At 32.8% G+C, this 19431-nt stretch overlaps 1 protein-coding gene across 1 annotated transcript in view; it reads left to right on the top strand.

Annotated features, from left to right (window-relative positions):
* The window catches only part of MESR6 (misexpression suppressor of ras 6), a 750945-nt gene that overhangs the window by 421682 nt on the left and 309832 nt on the right, over positions 1 to 19431 (top strand). Inside the window, exon 4 of the mRNA XM_018510785.1 lies at positions 8619 to 8745. Coding sequence (XP_018366287.1) covers positions 8619 to 8745 — 127 coding nt within the window. The remainder of the gene's footprint in view (positions 1 to 8618; positions 8746 to 19431) is intronic.

Raw genomic sequence — 19431 nt, 5'->3', positions numbered from 1 at the left:
TTATCTCTTATTTTTGATTTTTGAACATGACCGGAGCCACTACCGCGTCTCCTGATTTAGTTGCATGCAAAAATAAAAAAATGATATATTTTACTATTGCAATATATAGATGAATGTGTATGCATAATAAAAACAAACGAGTACAGTATGTACTTTATTTTATCATTATTATAAGTAAAACGTAATTATTTAAATTGTCATTTGTATCTATTTTCCGTAATATTAAATATATAATTGATACTTAAGCTGTAAAAAAAATCGGTGCAAAAATGATATTTTATTTTTTCTTTCTGATCTCTTTAATAAATGTTTTAAATATATTGTTCCAATTGATTGCTTATTTTAATTAACTGAGATGTTTAAGAATAAACAAAAATTATTTTATTGGAAAAAATATAAAATTTTTTAATTATTTGCATATGAAAGATCCAGGAGATAAAAAAAATCTAGGAGATAAAAAAAAATCTAGGAGATAAAATTTTAAAGTTTGAGAAATTTCGCATGTTTTGTTAAAGATTAATCTAATTATTGATTCTTTGATAACGAAGTCTGGCAATCATGACTCTCGCTTCATTGATGATAGAGGCATTTTTTGTGGAATTACCATAGGAAACCCGATTCTAATCATGCTAACCGCCATTATGCATAAAAATCTCTTGGAATAGCTGTCTCGTCGAAATGCGCATAATTATTGTGTAAACGATATAACTATCTAAATGCGTTGAAAATATTGTTTTTCTTCGAAATTTCTAGACACTTCTGTCAACATTTATAAGATTTCTTTTAAGAAATATGCAGGAGATTTGTGCCACCACATATCACTATAAGCCAAGTATAGTACCGAAATATATGTATGTATTTAAGGGAAAAAATATTTAAAGAATATTTTTTTATTTAGTTACATAAAAAATTCAATATTTTGTTTATTAAGATAACATGCATAATAATCAACTATCTGAAATAAGGTTCGCAAGAATATATCAAATATAATAAAAAGCTAGCCCATCAGAGCCGACATCGGTTAATCGGATGCAACAATTTATTTGCTTGTGAATTTAACAAATTTTTTATGATATAATTTATTAAATTCACAAGCAAATAAATTGTTGCATCCGATTAACCGATATCAGCTCTGATGAGCTAGCTTTTTATTATTATATGCATAATAATATCATAACAGTTAACGATATAGATCAATTTTCAACAGAAATTTAACAGAAATTATTTATTCTTTTTTTAATAATTGTAAATAAAAGTGTTTTCTATGACTAAAAAAGTGAACGTATTTGAAATATTTGAAAGCGAGAAAGAGAGTTTTAGTGCAGTCTAATTTTCAGGAATAAAAAACAAATCTAAAGAATTTAATAAGCATGTCCTCTACAGTTCGCTTTTCTTTCATTTGTTGTACATTTTACGCTGTCTTTTCTCTTTTCATTTTAGTGTGTGGTTTATAGTGAATCCTGTAGATAGCGCAATAATTTAAAATACAGTTTTTAAAGAACGCATTAAAAAATAATTATTGCTAAAAATTCATCCATTATTTTATTACGCAGAAATTATGATTTGTATTGCAAAATCTCCTCAGCGCATACCCGTACGTTACTTTCGAAATTTGCGAAGCGTAAAGGATCCGGGGAATGCTGTGAAAACAAGGTGGCTCAACGACATCGTAGGCGTTTAGCGATTTTCTGCCAGTAAACGGCACTTTAATGACGCGGCTTGCGAAGAGCTGATTCGCGGAAAGTATAATATTTAATGACTGTTTCGCGGTAAAGCTGGACCGAGTCGGATATACTTTCAATAATCGACGAGATTAAATCTCGTTTTGAGAAGATAATTCTCAAACAACGTTAAGAATTGAATTTTAATATCCTATATTAAAATTGGCATGTCATGTTTTTTTGAAGCCTCTTTTCAGAGGGATGTTGGAGTACTCCGATTTCGATGTGGTTTCGTATTCGGGGGTTTTAGGGATCGCTCGTTCCGAAATCGTGATAAAAATTTCGAAATTCAAAATGGCTGAATCATTGTGGTGGACGGAGATGTTAAGGAAATTTAAAAAATTTTTCGATTATGATGTAATTTGTTTTTAGGGGGATCGTGGCGTCGTTCATTTCGATCTTATTCAAAATTTGAGAATTCAAAATGGCTGAACAAAATGGCAGTCGGAAATGTTACGGAAATCTAAAAGATTTACCGTTTATGGTGGAATTTGATATTAGAGGGTTTAATGGGGACACTCGTTCCGAAACCGTATTTTAAATTTGGAAATTCAAAATGGTTGAACTAATATGGCAGACGGTAATGTTACAGAAATGTAAAAGGTTCTTCAATTTTGGTGAAATTTGATAGGAAGGTAGGGTTGTATTTAGGGAAATGTTGGTGGAGTATGGAGGGAGGGAAAGGGGAACAAGAGTATGAAGGAAATGGAAGGAAGAATAAGGAAAGTTTTGAGAAATACAGAAAAGGAGAGGGGTAAAGAAAGGAAGGGAATGGGATGGTGGGATAGGGAATGTAGAGAAAAGGAGGGAGGGAGAAGGGTATTAAGAGGTGGAAGGGAATGGGATGGTGGGATAGGGAATGTAGAGAAAAGGAGGGAGTGAGAAGGGTATTAAGAGAGAGTGATCCCGATTGATCACGGCTCAATTGGACATCAACAATCACAGCGACCAGGTGCCTAGGAGCTTTGTAGTCTCAAGCGCTGAGTGGCTCGTGTCCAATTGAGCCGTGTCCAACTGGGTGTCACCCATTAAGGGAGTGGAGGAAAGGTAATGGAGGGGAGGGGGGGGGACAGGAATACAGGAAAGAAAAAAAGGAATATAAGGACCTGTGTGAGGCAAAGAAAAAGAGGAGAATGAGAGATGGGAAAGGAAAGTGGAAGGAGCGAAGAGTGAGAGACGATGTGGGAAATAATAAACAGGGAAAGGAAGAGATGGAAGGGGATAAATAAGGAGATAGGGATGAGGGAGTGGGAGGAATATTTCAAAGATTTGTTGGGAATTTTAAACGACTTAGGTTTGAATACGACTGTTCGCTCCAAGAGGGAAGTGCCTTAGGGTTGCAGCGCAAAAATAAAAAATGCTTCGAAATAGTAGCACATAAATAGCGCATAAATCCTGTGTATTTAATTTCCCAAATCGGTTGTATTTAACGGGTGGGAGGGCTGACTGCCTACTCAACCCCATACAAAATATTTTTTTTCTTAACCAAATGGAATGGGCCAAAAATTTTTATTTACGCATATGGATAGCGCATAAATAGAGCATTATACCATAATTTTTTCATTAAGATTTGGTTAAGTGGAGGAGCCAGCTAGGCAGACGTTAAGAAACGTCAGTTTAGCGGGCCCTCGACCACCTCTTCTTAATCAAACCTTAATAAAAAATTTATGGAATAATGCGCTATTTATGCACTACCAATATCCGCAAAAAAACATTATTGCGCTCATTCCGTTTAGATAATATAAAATTTGTTGTGGGGGGACTGAGTATGTAATCAGTCAGCCCACACACCCTTTAAAAACAACCGATTTAGAAAATTAAATACACAGGATTTATGCGCTATTTATGCGCTACTATTTCCAGGCATTTTTAGTTTTTGCGCTGCAACACTTAAGGCACTTCTCTCTTGGAGCGACCAGTCATATTCACCCCTAAGTCACGTCTGCCTAGCTGGCACCCCCCACTTACCCAAACCTTCATGAAAAAATTATGGAATAATGCGTTATTTATGCGCTACTATTTCCAGGCATTTTTGGTTTTTGCGCTGCAACACTTAAGGCGCTTCTTTCTTGGAGCAGACAGTCATATTCATCCCTAAGTCACGTGTGCCTAGCTAGTCCCCGCCACTTACCCAAATCTTAATTAAAAAATTGTGGAATAATGCGCTATTTATGCGCCACCTATATCCGCAAAAAAAATTCTTGCACTCATTCCGTTCGAATACGAGCATTCGTGAGAAAACGATGAGCAAACGAATGCAGAAAAAAATGTTCGATTTTTTAATATTGGGGGGCTAGCGTGATGTTGACCCCCTAAAATTTAAATTTTGTATAACTTTTGAACTAAGGGTAAGCAAACGAAAATTCCTACGGAACAATCGTTTGCAAACGACGAGAAAACGAATGCAAAAAAATATTTGATTTTTTAATATTGGGGGGCTAGTGTGAAGTTGGCCCCCCAAAATTTAAATTTTGTATAACTTTTGAACTAAGGGTGAGCAAACGAAAATTCGACGGAGCAATCGTGAGCAAATGATGAGCAAACGAATACAAAAGAAATATTCGCTTTCACTATTCGAAAACACGAACTGAACGAATCCAACACATTCGGTGAGCTCGGGCGCCAGGTGCACCGAGAGAAAGGATTTTGTTAATTTAGCAAGCCAGTACCTTTAACCGGTGATCGGTAAATATGTAACAACAAATTATGTTGTTGTGATTGCTGCTAGTCTGCTATACCAACCAATTATTAGTAACAGAAACAAACTATATAGAATCTAACCTATCTTTTGGATAGACTTTAGCTCGTTTATATAGAATTCGTAGATGATCGTGGAGTCTTAAGTTGTAGGAAACCGACCAGCACAGTCAAATATAGGGAGAATACTTGACTAGGATTAATCAATCTTTTACGATTTGAGACCCTGCAACCGTCTACGACTTTTATATTGGTATATATGAGCCTCTTATTTGCTAGCGATACTATTGATTATTCGTTACATTGACGATAATATTTGCAATCGTAACAAATTGATTGTTTTTTTAACAAATATCACATTTGCTTTCCCTTGATTTATTCCTATAACAAAATCTTTTCTCTCAGTGTGTCTTCCTCTGGTCAGGTTGATGTTCAAATGAAACATCACCTGGCATAAGGTATACGAAGATTTTCCCCTCTAACGTAAAATAAAAAAAAATGAAGTAACACATGTAACATTAGCGTTCGATAATAATTTTATTATAAAATTTTTTATGGTATTTGACTAAAGAATTCCATTCGCCATATTGATTCAACCACTTTGAATTTTCAAATTTTCAAACCGCCATAATGATTCGGTCATTTTTCTTATTCAAACATTTTGAATCCAGATTCGTAATATTATATTTCATAATGTCTAAAAAGGACAGTATAATGGAGGAGCGAGCGCAGGGGATGTGCTAGTGTTTAAAAAATCAAAAATAAATTCGAAGTTTAATGCAAGTGTAATGTAGTCTTTAAAATGTTATTGAATAGTTAGCGAACTCATTATTTAAAATATTTTTTAATTTTTTAACTTTTCTCTCTCTCTCTCTCTCTCTCCTCTTTTTTTACATTACTACAATATGATTTATTAAATAGTTGTATTTAAAATTATGTTTAACGAAAAAGGAGCATAAAACCACTGCACAGATTTTTTGCGATATTAAATATATTACAAAGGTTTTGATTTAATTTAAACGTTTCGGCCGATATCTGGCCATCTTCAGTAAATATACAAATAAACCCGCATTAGTTACATAAATTTAAAAATAAAATTCGCAGTCATACATTTAATTAAAAATCACGCTCTCTTTCATTTTGCTCGTGAGATCTTACTATATACTTGATGAGACAATTGAAATATTTCGAATTGTGTAGAACGAGAATTCTCAGATTCTAATGTAAAACAAATATGCTATTATTAATGTAATCTAATTATTGAGAAGTTACAATTCATTACCTATTTTTACAGCAATTAAGATCTCACGATCAAGATGAAAGAGAGCATAATTTTTAACTAAATGTATAACTGCGAATTTTATTTTTAAATTTATGTAACTAATGCGAGTTTATTTGTATATTTACTGAAGATGGTCAGATATTGGCCGAAACGTCTAAGTTAAATCAGAACTTTCGTAATATATTTAATATCACAACCTGTGCAGTGGTTTTATGCTTCTTTTTCATTAAATTTTATGATTGAGAGAAAACTACTTTCTTATTAATTATATAAAAATTAGTGTTTACTAATTTTTATTTCAAATTTTGAATTTCTTATTTTGATATATTGAAAGCACAAGCTGATGAAGATAAAATATCTAGATACATGCGTCTTTGCGCTTACCCGATCAAGTATATGTGGGCGATCGATTCATTCGGTGATCGACGGCTCTATGGATTACAGACATGATAGATATCTATGCTGACTACGTACGCAACCGGTCGCGACCTACTCAAAATAAATCGCTAATTATGCTGAACTATTGATAGTACGCGTGAGTTTTTTTGATGTGATACCGGTTTCAGGGCTGATAAATTTATTTCTGTCAAATCGAATAAATCATATTTGTAACGTTGGTGAATGTTGTCTGGTACGCTAAAAAATAATATATACATATATATTTATATATAACATTTTAATCATATTTGGGCATATGTGTATTTTAACACAATAATATTATATACACATATATATGTGTAATACGTGTATATAGTGTACTATTGTGTTAAAATATACATGTGTCCAAATATGATTAAAATGCTATCTGTATTATTTTGTATATGTTAATACAAGAATTTTCGATCATTTTTTAAATATAAGTTCATATCGTATTCAGTTACAATTATTAAAGTATTTAATTTAAATTATTAAATTTAATTTTTAAATCATTTTTAATGCATAGCAAGCATAAAAAACAAGGTATCATAATACTGAAATTAAAAAACATAATTTATTATTATCTTTCAAGTTGCTTCTTTCAATTATTTTCTATCGAATATATAATCATATATATAATTGAAAATAAAAATGTTAAAATATTATGCATTAAAAATCTAATCTTTCGTATAATTATATATTACAACAAGATTCTAAATTTTTATGACTTTCCTGCTTGTCTCCTCTAATCGTCTATTTTATGGTTTAAGAGACTCTACTCTATAAGCTTAATCTCTAAGTGAAATTAGTTTCCTCTAAAAAGTCTTGTAAAAATTTGAACATACGATAACACTGAAATGATTATTAGATGATTCCATGATTATATCACAGCAATTTCCGGAGTCTTTCGATTACCTGCGTCCAACTATTAAGTCGCATAAGGTTTATTAGAAATAGCAATACAAATCTTTTATGAATGAACGAGAAGCGAGTGTATTAGTTAATTCGCGCGAATCCACGCTTTCCGTATAATACCCGGCGAAGCACTCGGAGGTTGTTTCTTACGACGAGCTTCTTCGCGTAAGGGGTCTCCACGATGTTCCTTTTGCTGAACCTCCGATGGTCTCCGGGTACACGAAGCCATTAATATTATTACCAAGCGAGAGCGTGTGGGTATCATTATCGCGGACGATGGAAAAAACGACGATCGAAAGGGACGCCGAGAAACAAGAAAGCGTGGAAGAAAGAGAGAAGGAAGGAAAGACGAGGACAGTCAGGAGGCAGCAGAGGAGGTAGCGGTAGTATCCTCAAGTAAGAGCACCTTTATACACTCGACTTGAGGAGGCTCCTCGATTACGCGAGCATTCGAAATTTTCGGAGCTCTTCCGACACCGCTGGGAATCACCCTCGAAATTGATGTTGCCTGGCCACGCAATCTCGGGCCGTTCAGACTGCTCGATTTTTCTCGCCTGCCTCGTATATCCCTCTTTCTCTTTCAACCATCTAAAAACAAGGAAGGAACATATTTATTATACTTGTCGTGACCCGGGAACAGCGCATGGGATCCGCGCGTTCGTCGCTGCGAATACTCGTACATGACGAGAAAAGTGGTATACCGCGTAAAGATTAATATTCTGCAAAATAGAGGCGAGAAGAAAAATTTTGGCCTCCGTGAAGTTTAGTGATTTATCGCGTTGTAGCCTACTTGGAATGCCCACGAAATACATTTGCCACTTACGTAATCGTTAGAAGACAAATAAGCTGTGTCAATTAGGAGATATATCTACTTTTCATACTTAATACACTCACATCATACTATCCCTGAATATATAAATGTTTAAATATATATAATACGATTTTAAATTATAAAAATCTTATTTTTCTCATAATAACTTTCTTTGGAAGATCACAAATTTACAAGTACGCTCAGCGTATATCGTTATGTAATGGTTATATAATATTAATTTTTTTTCCATTATCTCAAAGCGATTGAGCTTCTGAATGGCAAATGCTACGTGATACTTTGCTTTTATTTTTTTTTTCATTTCTCTCGCTCGGTATTCGTCATCGGAGATTTTTAAGAATTTCTTCATGTACCGCGTAGCAATATAATTAAGTCGAGATAATGCAGTTTACGATACACTAAGCACACGTACGATTACATGTTCCGATTAAATCTCGATATTACGATAATAGTTACGATAACTGATGTTGACCCAAACGTTGGGATCACGGACCCCAATGTTATTTTCTCTCTGAAAACCGTTATAAAATAATTAAAATATGTACGAAAACATTTCTTTATAATATTTATTATAATTTAAACTCTTTCATAAAAATAAATATATTATATTATTCATATTAAAATAAGAGATAAATTTTACATATTTTATACTAAAAAATGAATATATGTTTTACTAAACTGTAACTAATTATGATGCTTTTTGCCCAATTTAATCTACTGAACGGATATATTAAATTGTGATGTTTATTTTTTGCAGATTAACTTGCCCTGAACCGTACTTCCTTAGCGAAGGTTTATATGCGACACCAGAAGAACTTGAAAATACTCGCGAGATCATTCTGCATGTAATAACCATCGGAGCTTTTATTGAAGATTCGACAAAGGTAAGTAGGTACCACTAAATTAGATAAATATCATTTCTCTTATAGATAATTGTAAGAGTCAAGATCTGTTAATTTTTTTTGCCGTGATTTATTTCACCTGTCATCCTCTGTTTATGACAAATGTTTTATACATTATATAATTATTTTAAAAATATGAATGTTTTTGTTTATACATCATATGATTATTTAAAAAATATGATTTATTTTTAAATAAGATTTGGTTAATAAAATTTTCATTATAAAATTAGTTTTTAATAAAAAGGATAACGATAACATTTTTTTATGTACCGGTATTTAAAAAAGATAGAAAAAGAAATGTTTGTTCATGTCAGTTAGACTTGTTTTTGAGATGCTTGAATATAAAAAATATCTTACAACACTTGATGAGTATTAAAATCATTTAAAATCATTAAAATTTTTTAATCTAATAAAATTTGTACAATTACACTAGTATTAAAACACGGATCGTCTATATAACGTTTTCTACTTTTTCTTCCATTCGCATTATGCTTATAGAGATCCTTAAAATTCTTATCGGTCGATTGAACAGCTTCGTGCTAGACTTTCTTCATGTGTAGCTCAATAAGCGGCAAATAGCTAAATAAATAAAAATACAACTAATTGCAAAGTGCACGTAGATGCCAGTTCATCCATCGACCTTTCTTATCTGACGTGGGTGCCGATTAAAATTACGTATAGCTATATACAGACCCATACCATGTTGGTCTTGCACAGTGCTAGGGCTATCTCGCGGCTTTCTCCTCGGATCGCTAATTAAACGCAACGGCTAATTAGATAACTGATAAAAGGTTATGGCGAGCGGTACGATGTACTTTTAGTCTCTCTCGTCCGCACGCGTGTTCTCTTTCGCCACATCCGCGCATCACGTCCTTTTGCCTCGACTTTCCCGCAATCCACCGAGTTCGTTCCGCTGAAATCTAAAACTCAGCTTGAATTCCACAGTGAATGAGGTCCTCGTGACCTTGAGACTTTGGAGGTTTCTCTTGGAATATTTTTGTGCTGATGACTACGTGGGCAGCGCGATTGGACTCTCTCCGTTTAAAGTGTCTTGCTTAATAGCCAGACATCTATTTAAATAGGCATTCGATTTTCTATGAATAAACAGCGTTATATAAATGTATTGTACCGCAACATCAAAGTAATATAAGCAGTCAAAAGAGTAATAGAAAGTAGTCGAAAATACACACGTTACCTTGTACACTGCTGTTTAGATACCATCGAAAAAATTGATTTATTATGATAATAAATTTTATTTGGGTTTGCTGATGCCGTTATTATTGCGGCGTACGTTAAGGCACCTGAAACACTGATAATCGAGACAGACTTCCTCGAGAAAATGTTCCCTCGCTGTTTATTCTGTCGCGATAACGAGTCTTGAAACTGGTTCGCATCCAGCTTCGTATGCCTCATTACTTGGCCGAAGGGCTTGGTATTTTATTTACGCATTTATACTCAGGTACAGTTATTATAATTGCTTGTCGCCCTTGCGTGATTTATGAGAGCCCGGCTAAACACTCGCTCTTGAACGGTTACATCCTGCTCCTAATAGCTACCGTGCCGCTTTACACCGGCCGTTACGCGACACTCCCAACAAACGACGCAAAATCCGCGCGTGTTCTCGCGCGAGAAAAAATCTTTTGCTCTTATAAATTTTGCAATATATTCTTAATAACTGAAGTGGTATTCCATTAAATAACTTTATAGCATTTAATTTACATAAGCCGGATGAATTAGTTGAAGTTAATTCGTCCGGTTCATGGTATATATGTATAATGTAATTAAATATATTGCAAACTGCGTTAGAAATGTTTAACTTCGTTTTCAATTAAGTTTATAATAATATGTATTTCTACATAGAGCATCAGTATTCAGTGTTATTGGCACATCTATTTATAAGATGTGAGAAGTTATGTCTCTTGCATTCTTCTTGTATTTCTCGGTTTAAACGCAATTAGCGCATTTCTGCGAGCTTTACCAAGTAGTATGTAGGAAGCAGTAGCGGGATAAATAAAATACAAGTCGCGTAGTGGAGGAGAGTCAACTTCGGCGGACCCGTAGTGGCCTTCCGGGTACATTGAATAATGCATACCGCATCTGGGGGCAACATTGTTGCGCGGCTATGGGGACACAACACGGAAGAAACTACCAATTGACATGTCGACAGTTTTACGGGCCAGCGACTTTCATGCATCATATGTTTCGAAATTGAAGAAAGCCACATACGGGACGCAACTCACGACATACCATGGTAATACTCTTTATGCAGCGTTTCAATTAAATCAGTCATTTCCTATTCAAAACAATGCAAATTTGAGAAGTAAAATCGTTCTTAAATTTAAAAAATACGTTTTTAAATGTAAAATAATCCTTTTATACGGTATGATAATTAAGTGATGTGACATTAGATTAGATATATATAAAATCTCCATAAAAATTTTCTTTATGAAAATTTTACATAATTAAAATATTTATACAATATCTTTATTTTTTTTAGACCGTATATGTAAGAAACACAATCAATACTAGAAAATGCTTATTACGGTCGAAGCTGGATCTTCGTTGCTTAAATAATTCAATCTTGAATTACTAATATATATTATATATGTACTTGCATATATACCATATTTTTCTACCATCAAGCATCATATATTATAAAGATGTTAATATGTTAAAAACTGTTAATAAATTTATTGCGAAAAATATTACCTCAGCCGGGACTTGAACCCGGATCTCTTGTATTCCGTACGAGCGTCCTAAGCCATTAGACCACCGAGGCCTTAAAGTGTATAAAATATTTATACACTTCAAAAATAATAAAATTAAATAAAAATGAGTTTTTTTTTAAATATCATAAGAGAATAAAAGATAATATTGCATGTTTGTGATGTTAATATTCTTGCATCAAGTTTACAAAACATTTTTCCGAGAAAATGTTATTAAATCTACGTTCTATTACGTTCGTATGCGAATAAATATCTATTTTTATAAACGATCTATTCTAATTATGTTACAAGCACACTTCTCGGTCGCAAAAGATGATCGGTCAACTCCTAAGCACAACAGCGAGCATAATTTATTCAGGCGATGTAGCAAAAGCGATTAATTTTATTGGTCGACGTCCCGGATACGGCTCGTCTGTACCCGTCACCGTTGCTTTTGTTGCAACGTCCTATCCTATGCCCCGTGTTTCTCGATCATGTGCCAGCCAGACTAACACCTTATTAACGGCGGTGGTTGCGCGAATGCCGGCCGCAGGATAGTTGCGCAAAGTTATTCGCGCACGCTTTCAGTGCCGACCAGCTAATATTATCTTACATGTTGAAAACTAATCCACGAAGTCTATGCGACGTGAAATTTATCATGAACTGACTCAGAATAAGCGACAATTTAAACCACTCTCTTTGTAGACGATACCAAAATAACATTTCGTTATACTTCATAATTCTAACGACATAATTTGGTTGATTTGAAAGAATAAGTAGAGAAGAGAAATTTTGTATTTATAACGGATTGTTGAATACATTATTATTATGCTGAGAAGAAATGTAAATTTTTTAATAAACATTTATTTGAATAGTACCAACTAAATTTTTACTTACAGTAAATAAATATTTACTTAATAAAAAGAAATAATAGTTGAACTATGATTCTTGTATCAGATAAATATATATCTTTATATTTAGTAAATATTTAATTGATACTATTCAAACAAATGATTGATTAAAATTGAATATATTTTTTTCAGCGTATTATTACTATGATTAAACATGATATTAAATTTCTCTTAGCCTTTTTTAATTTGCACTTTGTATCGTTTGAAATCCATGTCTTATGCCATAAAATTGATATTAATATTCATTTTGGGTAGTCATTTACAAGTCAAAGCAAATTAAAACCGTTATACTAGTAGTTTCAGAAATCTGCTTTGTAAACACAATTTTTTCACATTCAAAAGTTTATAGGATCCAAATGGACCATACGATAACTTGCCTTTCATATTTGAATAGCCCACGTAGTTTAGTAACATGTTTCAATAATGAAATACATCTTTTTGGTTTATATCACAAAGAGAGAGAAATTGATACCACACTAGAGAATAATTATGGTCTTTACATTTTTCATCTTGATGATGGCGACTCAACTTTCCCAATCCGGGGGTTTGCCGTCAATTCTTTTCATTCCTAAAAAAAAACTCTCAGTCAGCCACACCATAGATAGCTGTAGCAACGTCCACGGTATCTTGATGATTTCCCCGTAACCACGAGGTCAACACTTACATCAGGACATGTTTGGACGATGAGAAAACCGCGAATAGAGAAGAAACTTCATGGCAAAAGACCTTGAGCATTTAAGTTTATGCGTACACCTGCGTGCATGTATCTCGATTCTATCCACAAACAGATTGTATTATATTTCTACTGAACAGAAAAAGCGTTATTTTCGTATTTTTAACGCTGTGTTATTTGTGTATTTAGATTTAACTGCTGGAACGTGAATGTGCATAGCATGTTACGTATTTTCATTGAATAAAATGTTTCGTCAATTTGCATTATATTACTATGCTCATAATAGCTTTAGATTCTATATACTATTAAATCCAAAGTTAAAAAATTATTGACACTTTCTTATTATATGTAATATTGTTATCTACATTTATATAAAATTTAAAAGTTCAGCTTAATTTGTAAATTCTTAATGACAATTTATTTCTAGTCCTGTTAATTGTTACTATATATTCACGATAAATTTTACCAAAAATATTTTAATTTATATGCGAAATTTACAGTTTCAAGTATATATAAAACGATTGCAAAACATAAAATAAATTGAATTATTAACAACTATTTATCTGTGTTGCTATTTGACTTCAATAGTAATGATCATAATATTCAGAAAATATTCTGAATATATCTTAAAATAAATATTTTATACGCATTTATATATAAAATCATCTATTCTTTATTTTTTATATGGTATTAATTTTTCCTCATGTTATAATCCAAACTGATGCACTGATGATTAACATTTTTAGTATATTATTTTAAAACTATTACATTTTTTCTAAATATTGTATATTTTTCGTGCTGAATTATTAGATGAATCACATTGCATAATAAAGAATTTGATTACCATTACGTATTTCTAAAGTCATTATTGCCACCACACATTATCTGTCTATTGCAAATATAACAATGAAAGAATTATAATCTATATCTATTGATCATTTTTTGGCTTTTTTTTCTTTTATTGCGCAAACAGTGTCTGCTATGAATATCGTTATCTATCATGTGACACTACGCGAGTTTCGAATTAAGTGTTGGCATAATAAATATGAATGAGCTGACTATTAGACAGGTATTCGGTTACTACAGTCTCGAAGAATCATAGGTCAGCACCACTGTCAGCGATTTCAGACTAAAGTTACCGAATGGACAGATATTGTTGCTGAATCATGTCGAACATAGTTCGGTGGAATAGCACAGAGAGAGAGAGAGAGAGAGAGAGAGAGAGAGAGAGAGAGAGAGAGAAGGGGGGAAAGGAGAGAGAGTTACTGATCATACATAAATCAATTTGGATCTTATGTTTTCGCTCCGTAATATATGTCTGATAATAATTTGTCGTTTTTTCAACGCAAAAGCGAATTTCTCTGTTTAACATGCCGTTTCTTGAGAATCGGTTGAAACTTTCTATCAAGTCGCCTGTTACTATTTGTAAATAAGTGACAGCATCAGCAAGATGGTACTCTTTTGTAAATAAACATATGAAAATATAACAATTCTGCATATTTTTAATGCGTATATTTTTAATTTTTCATTAAATTCTTTTCATTTATCGTTAGATTATTGTTCACCGTGTTGCGTCAAATAAATTGATTTTATAGAAAATAAATATAGGTACATTGAAAACATATCTAGATTTTTAAATAAAATATATAGCATAAAGAGAATAAGATAAATGTATATATAGCATAAAGAGAATAAGATAAATGATACTTTATTGATTCAATATTAAATTTTACGGCGATTAAACCGATTAATAATTAATTTCTAATTATTTAGAATTAATTATAGATTATACATTTCATAATATTTTTATAATTGATTGATAAATTGATACGTAATTTCAAAGAAAGGATGAGATATATTAAGAATATACAGCGAGATATTATCCGTAAGAATAACAAATCATTACTTATTGATGATAAATTGCCACCTGCTTGACAAAAATTCTTCCCATTATATATTTTTATCTTGCTATAATCTTCTAATTAAGATGGATAAGCATTACACGTAAATAATACTGAGATACTGAGTAATTTACATATCGCTCTCGTTCCTGTTCCTTGATTCTTTGAATCGACTTCGATATAACATTTAACTGCTTAATACCAATACTAATTTAAATATTGCATGACGGAAAACGACATTATAATTTATTGTTTTAGTCGAGGCTTTTCGACTAAAACACGCGTAAGAATACGCTGCCGTATTTTCGATACTTTACGATAGCTGTTCCGTCATCATGCAACGTACATAGCATGTACAAGATATTTCTTTAGAGATATGCGTATCTATAAACGAATATCTTAACATAACAAGACATAATAATCTCATTTTCTTTACCCTGACTTATTCGATAAGATCTGTACTAATGGAAAAGGAGTTATAATTTTTTATTTATTTGAAACAACATTATTTAGAGAAAATAGCTAAATGAATCCATTTAAAATTTTAACAGTAGACACACTTTATTCTTCTGTAGCTATTCTGAATAATTAACTGCTGATAATTAACTCTTTGATATAACTCTGGGTATGGCATATGACATATATCTACTTGGCTTTTTTTCAATACTTTTTCGATGTTCTTTCCATTGTTTGTAAATTTGTTATTAATATACAAAGAAAAAGTGATTGAAATTATCATAATTTAATTGTTAAAAAATTTTTTTTAATATATATATAATATATACGGTAAGTGTACAAAGAAGGTATCGAATATTACATTCTTCTTAATAAAAAAACGGATAGGAAAATATATTAGTATTATGAACATTATTGTATTGATAACTATAAAATGGAGTTCCTGGCCATAATTATTTTATCATATTATATATATGTGTGTGTGTGTGTGTGTGTATGTGCATGTAGTCATAAATATCAAACACTTTTCTCTCAGTGCAACGATACATTTGCTCGGTACCGTTGTATTTCTTAATGTGTAGCGTTCTGATTAAGATTTTTTTTTTACAATATGTTTATTTCTATGAAAGTTAAAAGCAGTAAAAAATTGAACGTGATATGCCATACCCATGTCGTTTTTGTAATGGCACCAAAAGATTAATATTAATCTTGTTTGTTTATTTGAAACAGTATTTATTATAAACGGCTATACGAAGCACAAATAAATTTCGACTAGTTTTACATAAATATACCAGAACTCGCAAAATATTTTTCTGTTGATAATCAAAGATTCGTACTTATACAAGAGAGCTACGTTACATATCCTCGTGACATGCGATCAATTTCTTCTTGATGGAAGCTGGATAGCTCTCATTGGAATTTATTCACGACTTAGCTAAGCAATCTGCGACAATAGATGTGACAACGATGCGAATTGCGTTCCTGTGCAGCAAGCGTATTTGTCAGTGACATTTCGAACGATTCATCACGACTACCAATTCGATTACATCAACATGCAGCGGTAACTGCTGTCGACGCAGAAGACCTAATAAATGACAAGATGTAGGCGTGTTTTCGACACTGATGACGATAATCTCGACGGTATGGTGAAAGATCGCAGTTGGTTACGCGGCCATTACCCAAGACCGATCAAGGATCAATTTAATGTTTGTCTGAGCGTCACGTAATAATTTCGTGCTTTATATATATAATGTCATGGATCTTTCTATTTATCCTTACGGAAATGTAATGTCGTAATCAATTTATTTATGCTCATAATTTTGTCATTAGCATCGCTGTAATAAAAGACTGAGTTGCCGCTCAAATCATCCTATGATGATTATTTTGAACTATTAGAAATGTCACAAATTATTTAATATACATTGCATATCTGAAAGTATAACATTTTTAAAGATTTAGGATTTTTGATGATGGGGGTTTTTTAATGATTTTATAAAAAGAGTCTCCGAGTCCTATGATTTTCTCTCTTTTCTTTTCTCTCTTTCTCCCCTTTTTCTTCCGCCTTCTCTTTGTGCCTCTTTTTTTCTCTCTCAGTAAGAAATATATGTTTTTATGAACTATTGATCCCTTTTAAATTTAAAGGACCATGCCCAGTTTTATAGGGGAATTTGGGTCCCGGGTGAACAACTTTGAGACATGCCTAAAATTTTAAGTTATCAAAAGAGAATCAAAAATTCCATAAGCCTAACTTTATAGGAGAGGTTTGAGTGCTAGAACTATCCAAAGTTCGCTATTATGATCATGTACCACTAGTCTTATCCAATTTCTTTGCGTCTAGGGCACCTTCCCGCGATGACGGCGGTAACGGATTGTACCAAAGACATTGAAGTAATATCTAAAATGTATTTGATACAGTTTATTAATCCGCTTGACAGTTATGTGGTATCTGGGATATACCCAACACTTTAACGAAGACATCCATATGCCAGCAAGAACAGTTAATGATGTTTTTTTTACTTTTAGAGAGTTCCGATGAGGAAGCTGAAGAGAGATAAAGTCCATATATTGGCCACATTTCAATTAGGCAATTAAAACCTTTTGTTTCATACTTTGAGTGTCTCTCTCCTCTCTTCATCGATTCATATATGTCACTTATAACTATTCATTTGGGGTTCAAAAAAGGTTTAGCTGTCTTTGTCAAGATTGGACATATTCCAGATACTAGATGATTCCAGAAATCGAATAAAACCAATCCTACATGCTACACAATACATGGTTATAATAGCGAACTTTGAACAACTGTAGCACTCAAGGGACTCATTTTACAAAGTTGTGCATATGGAACTTTTTAACCCCTTTTTTATGTTCTACAATCCTAGCTAGGTCTCAATGCTGTTCAGCCGGGGCCCAAACTGAGCACAATCTTTTGTTAATTAACTGGATAAAAATTTTATGTTATTTAGCATTATTAAGATTTTTCTAAGATATCTATGAGCATTAAATTATTAAATTGCCAATCAATTTAATTGGTGATAATACAGTAGTTCAGTCGGATTTGCGTTTCAAGAACGAAAAATTATTTCGACGCAGTTTAAAGGACTACATATGTAGTATATAAATTCTCACCAAATTATCTTAGCATGTAAGATCCAGCTTGTTCGTTAAACACTTTATTCCCTATTTGTTGTGTAAACATTTTTGAGTTATATATGCAAAAAGATAAATACTCGTATCTCGATTAGAGCTTATTTATCTGCGGCGAATATATCGTTGGCGAAATATTTCTCCCGATCTATCGCGAAAGAAATATTCTCCAATTACGATATCTCCTTTTCACATCCACCTGCGGATAGCCCGTGCGAGTCGTAAGCTATGTATACACATATGCATGCCGCGTGGCGGCGACATGAGGGAGCCATTACCAGAGTGTATGTCCGGCTTAATTGTACGGCAGGAATGCAGTCGCGCGGTCACACAATGGGCTGCTCTTCGATATTTATAAGGGGTCAGTCCGTGATATACGCCACGTCGTGATAAGTATGAACGGTCCGTTAGACGTGTCGTGATAGAGCATACTTAAAGCCGAACGAGATTACGTGATGAAACCGATGCTCTGCCGTAAACACCGCAAGGATTTGTAGATGATCCTTATAATGGTGACATCCTCATATTCTTCAAATAATATATAATTATTCTTTGCACTTTTTTTTATCGAAAAATAATGGGTGTTTTCTATTTGGTGACACAAAGCGACACAAGCATTATTCTTTCTTTCTTGACATTCAATGAGAAACAAAGATAAAACGATACTTGTGTCAGCTTGTATCACTAAATGAAAAGCACCCAATATAACTATTTGTAACATTTTTATTGTATTATATATTTTAATGTTATATATAACATACAAACTAATATATCGTTTTTAATACTATCGAATTGCAATTGTTAGAAGAAAAATATTGTCTTGATGAGCTTTTTACAATAAACTATTATCTGAGTTTTAAGACTTAAGAAATTGACCAATCATAGTCGATTATTCTTCTCATATTCGACTGTGATTGGTTAATTTTTTACGGCTTAAAACTTAGGTAATGGCTTATTGTAGAAAGCCCATCGTTCTCGAAACTTTTAAGAATTGCAAAAGACATTGCGCTATGTTATGCTTCTTCGTGAATTAACGGATAAGATATGTCAACTAGTGAGAAATAACGCGATTACATTTATCATACAGTTTCTCAACGAGTTGGAACCCACTTTATATTGTCTCTACGAAACTAGAGATTATAGTGGTTGAAACTAGAGACGAATAAGTTATGTTTCCAAGAATTATGCTTCCTCTCACTTATCCATAAAGCTTATCCATCTTTCTTGTGCGAACCTGTCTCGTATCAACTTATATAAATTTATGTTATCGATGTATGTTAACGTAGACATATCGATGGCCATTACGCGTACATTAAACGTAACCGTTCCATTCGAGTAAGTTTCTTATTCGCGATCACGTAACTACGCAGCGTCGTCGT

The sequence above is a fragment of the Trachymyrmex cornetzi genome, unplaced genomic scaffold (genome assembly GCF_001594075.2).
Source record: "Trachymyrmex cornetzi isolate Tcor2-1 unplaced genomic scaffold, Tcor1.1 scaffold35, whole genome shotgun sequence".
Classification (NCBI taxonomy): domain Eukaryota; kingdom Metazoa; phylum Arthropoda; class Insecta; order Hymenoptera; family Formicidae; genus Trachymyrmex; species Trachymyrmex cornetzi.
Note: the sequence above shows the minus strand (reverse complement) of the source record. Positions and strands in the feature narration are given on the sequence as shown.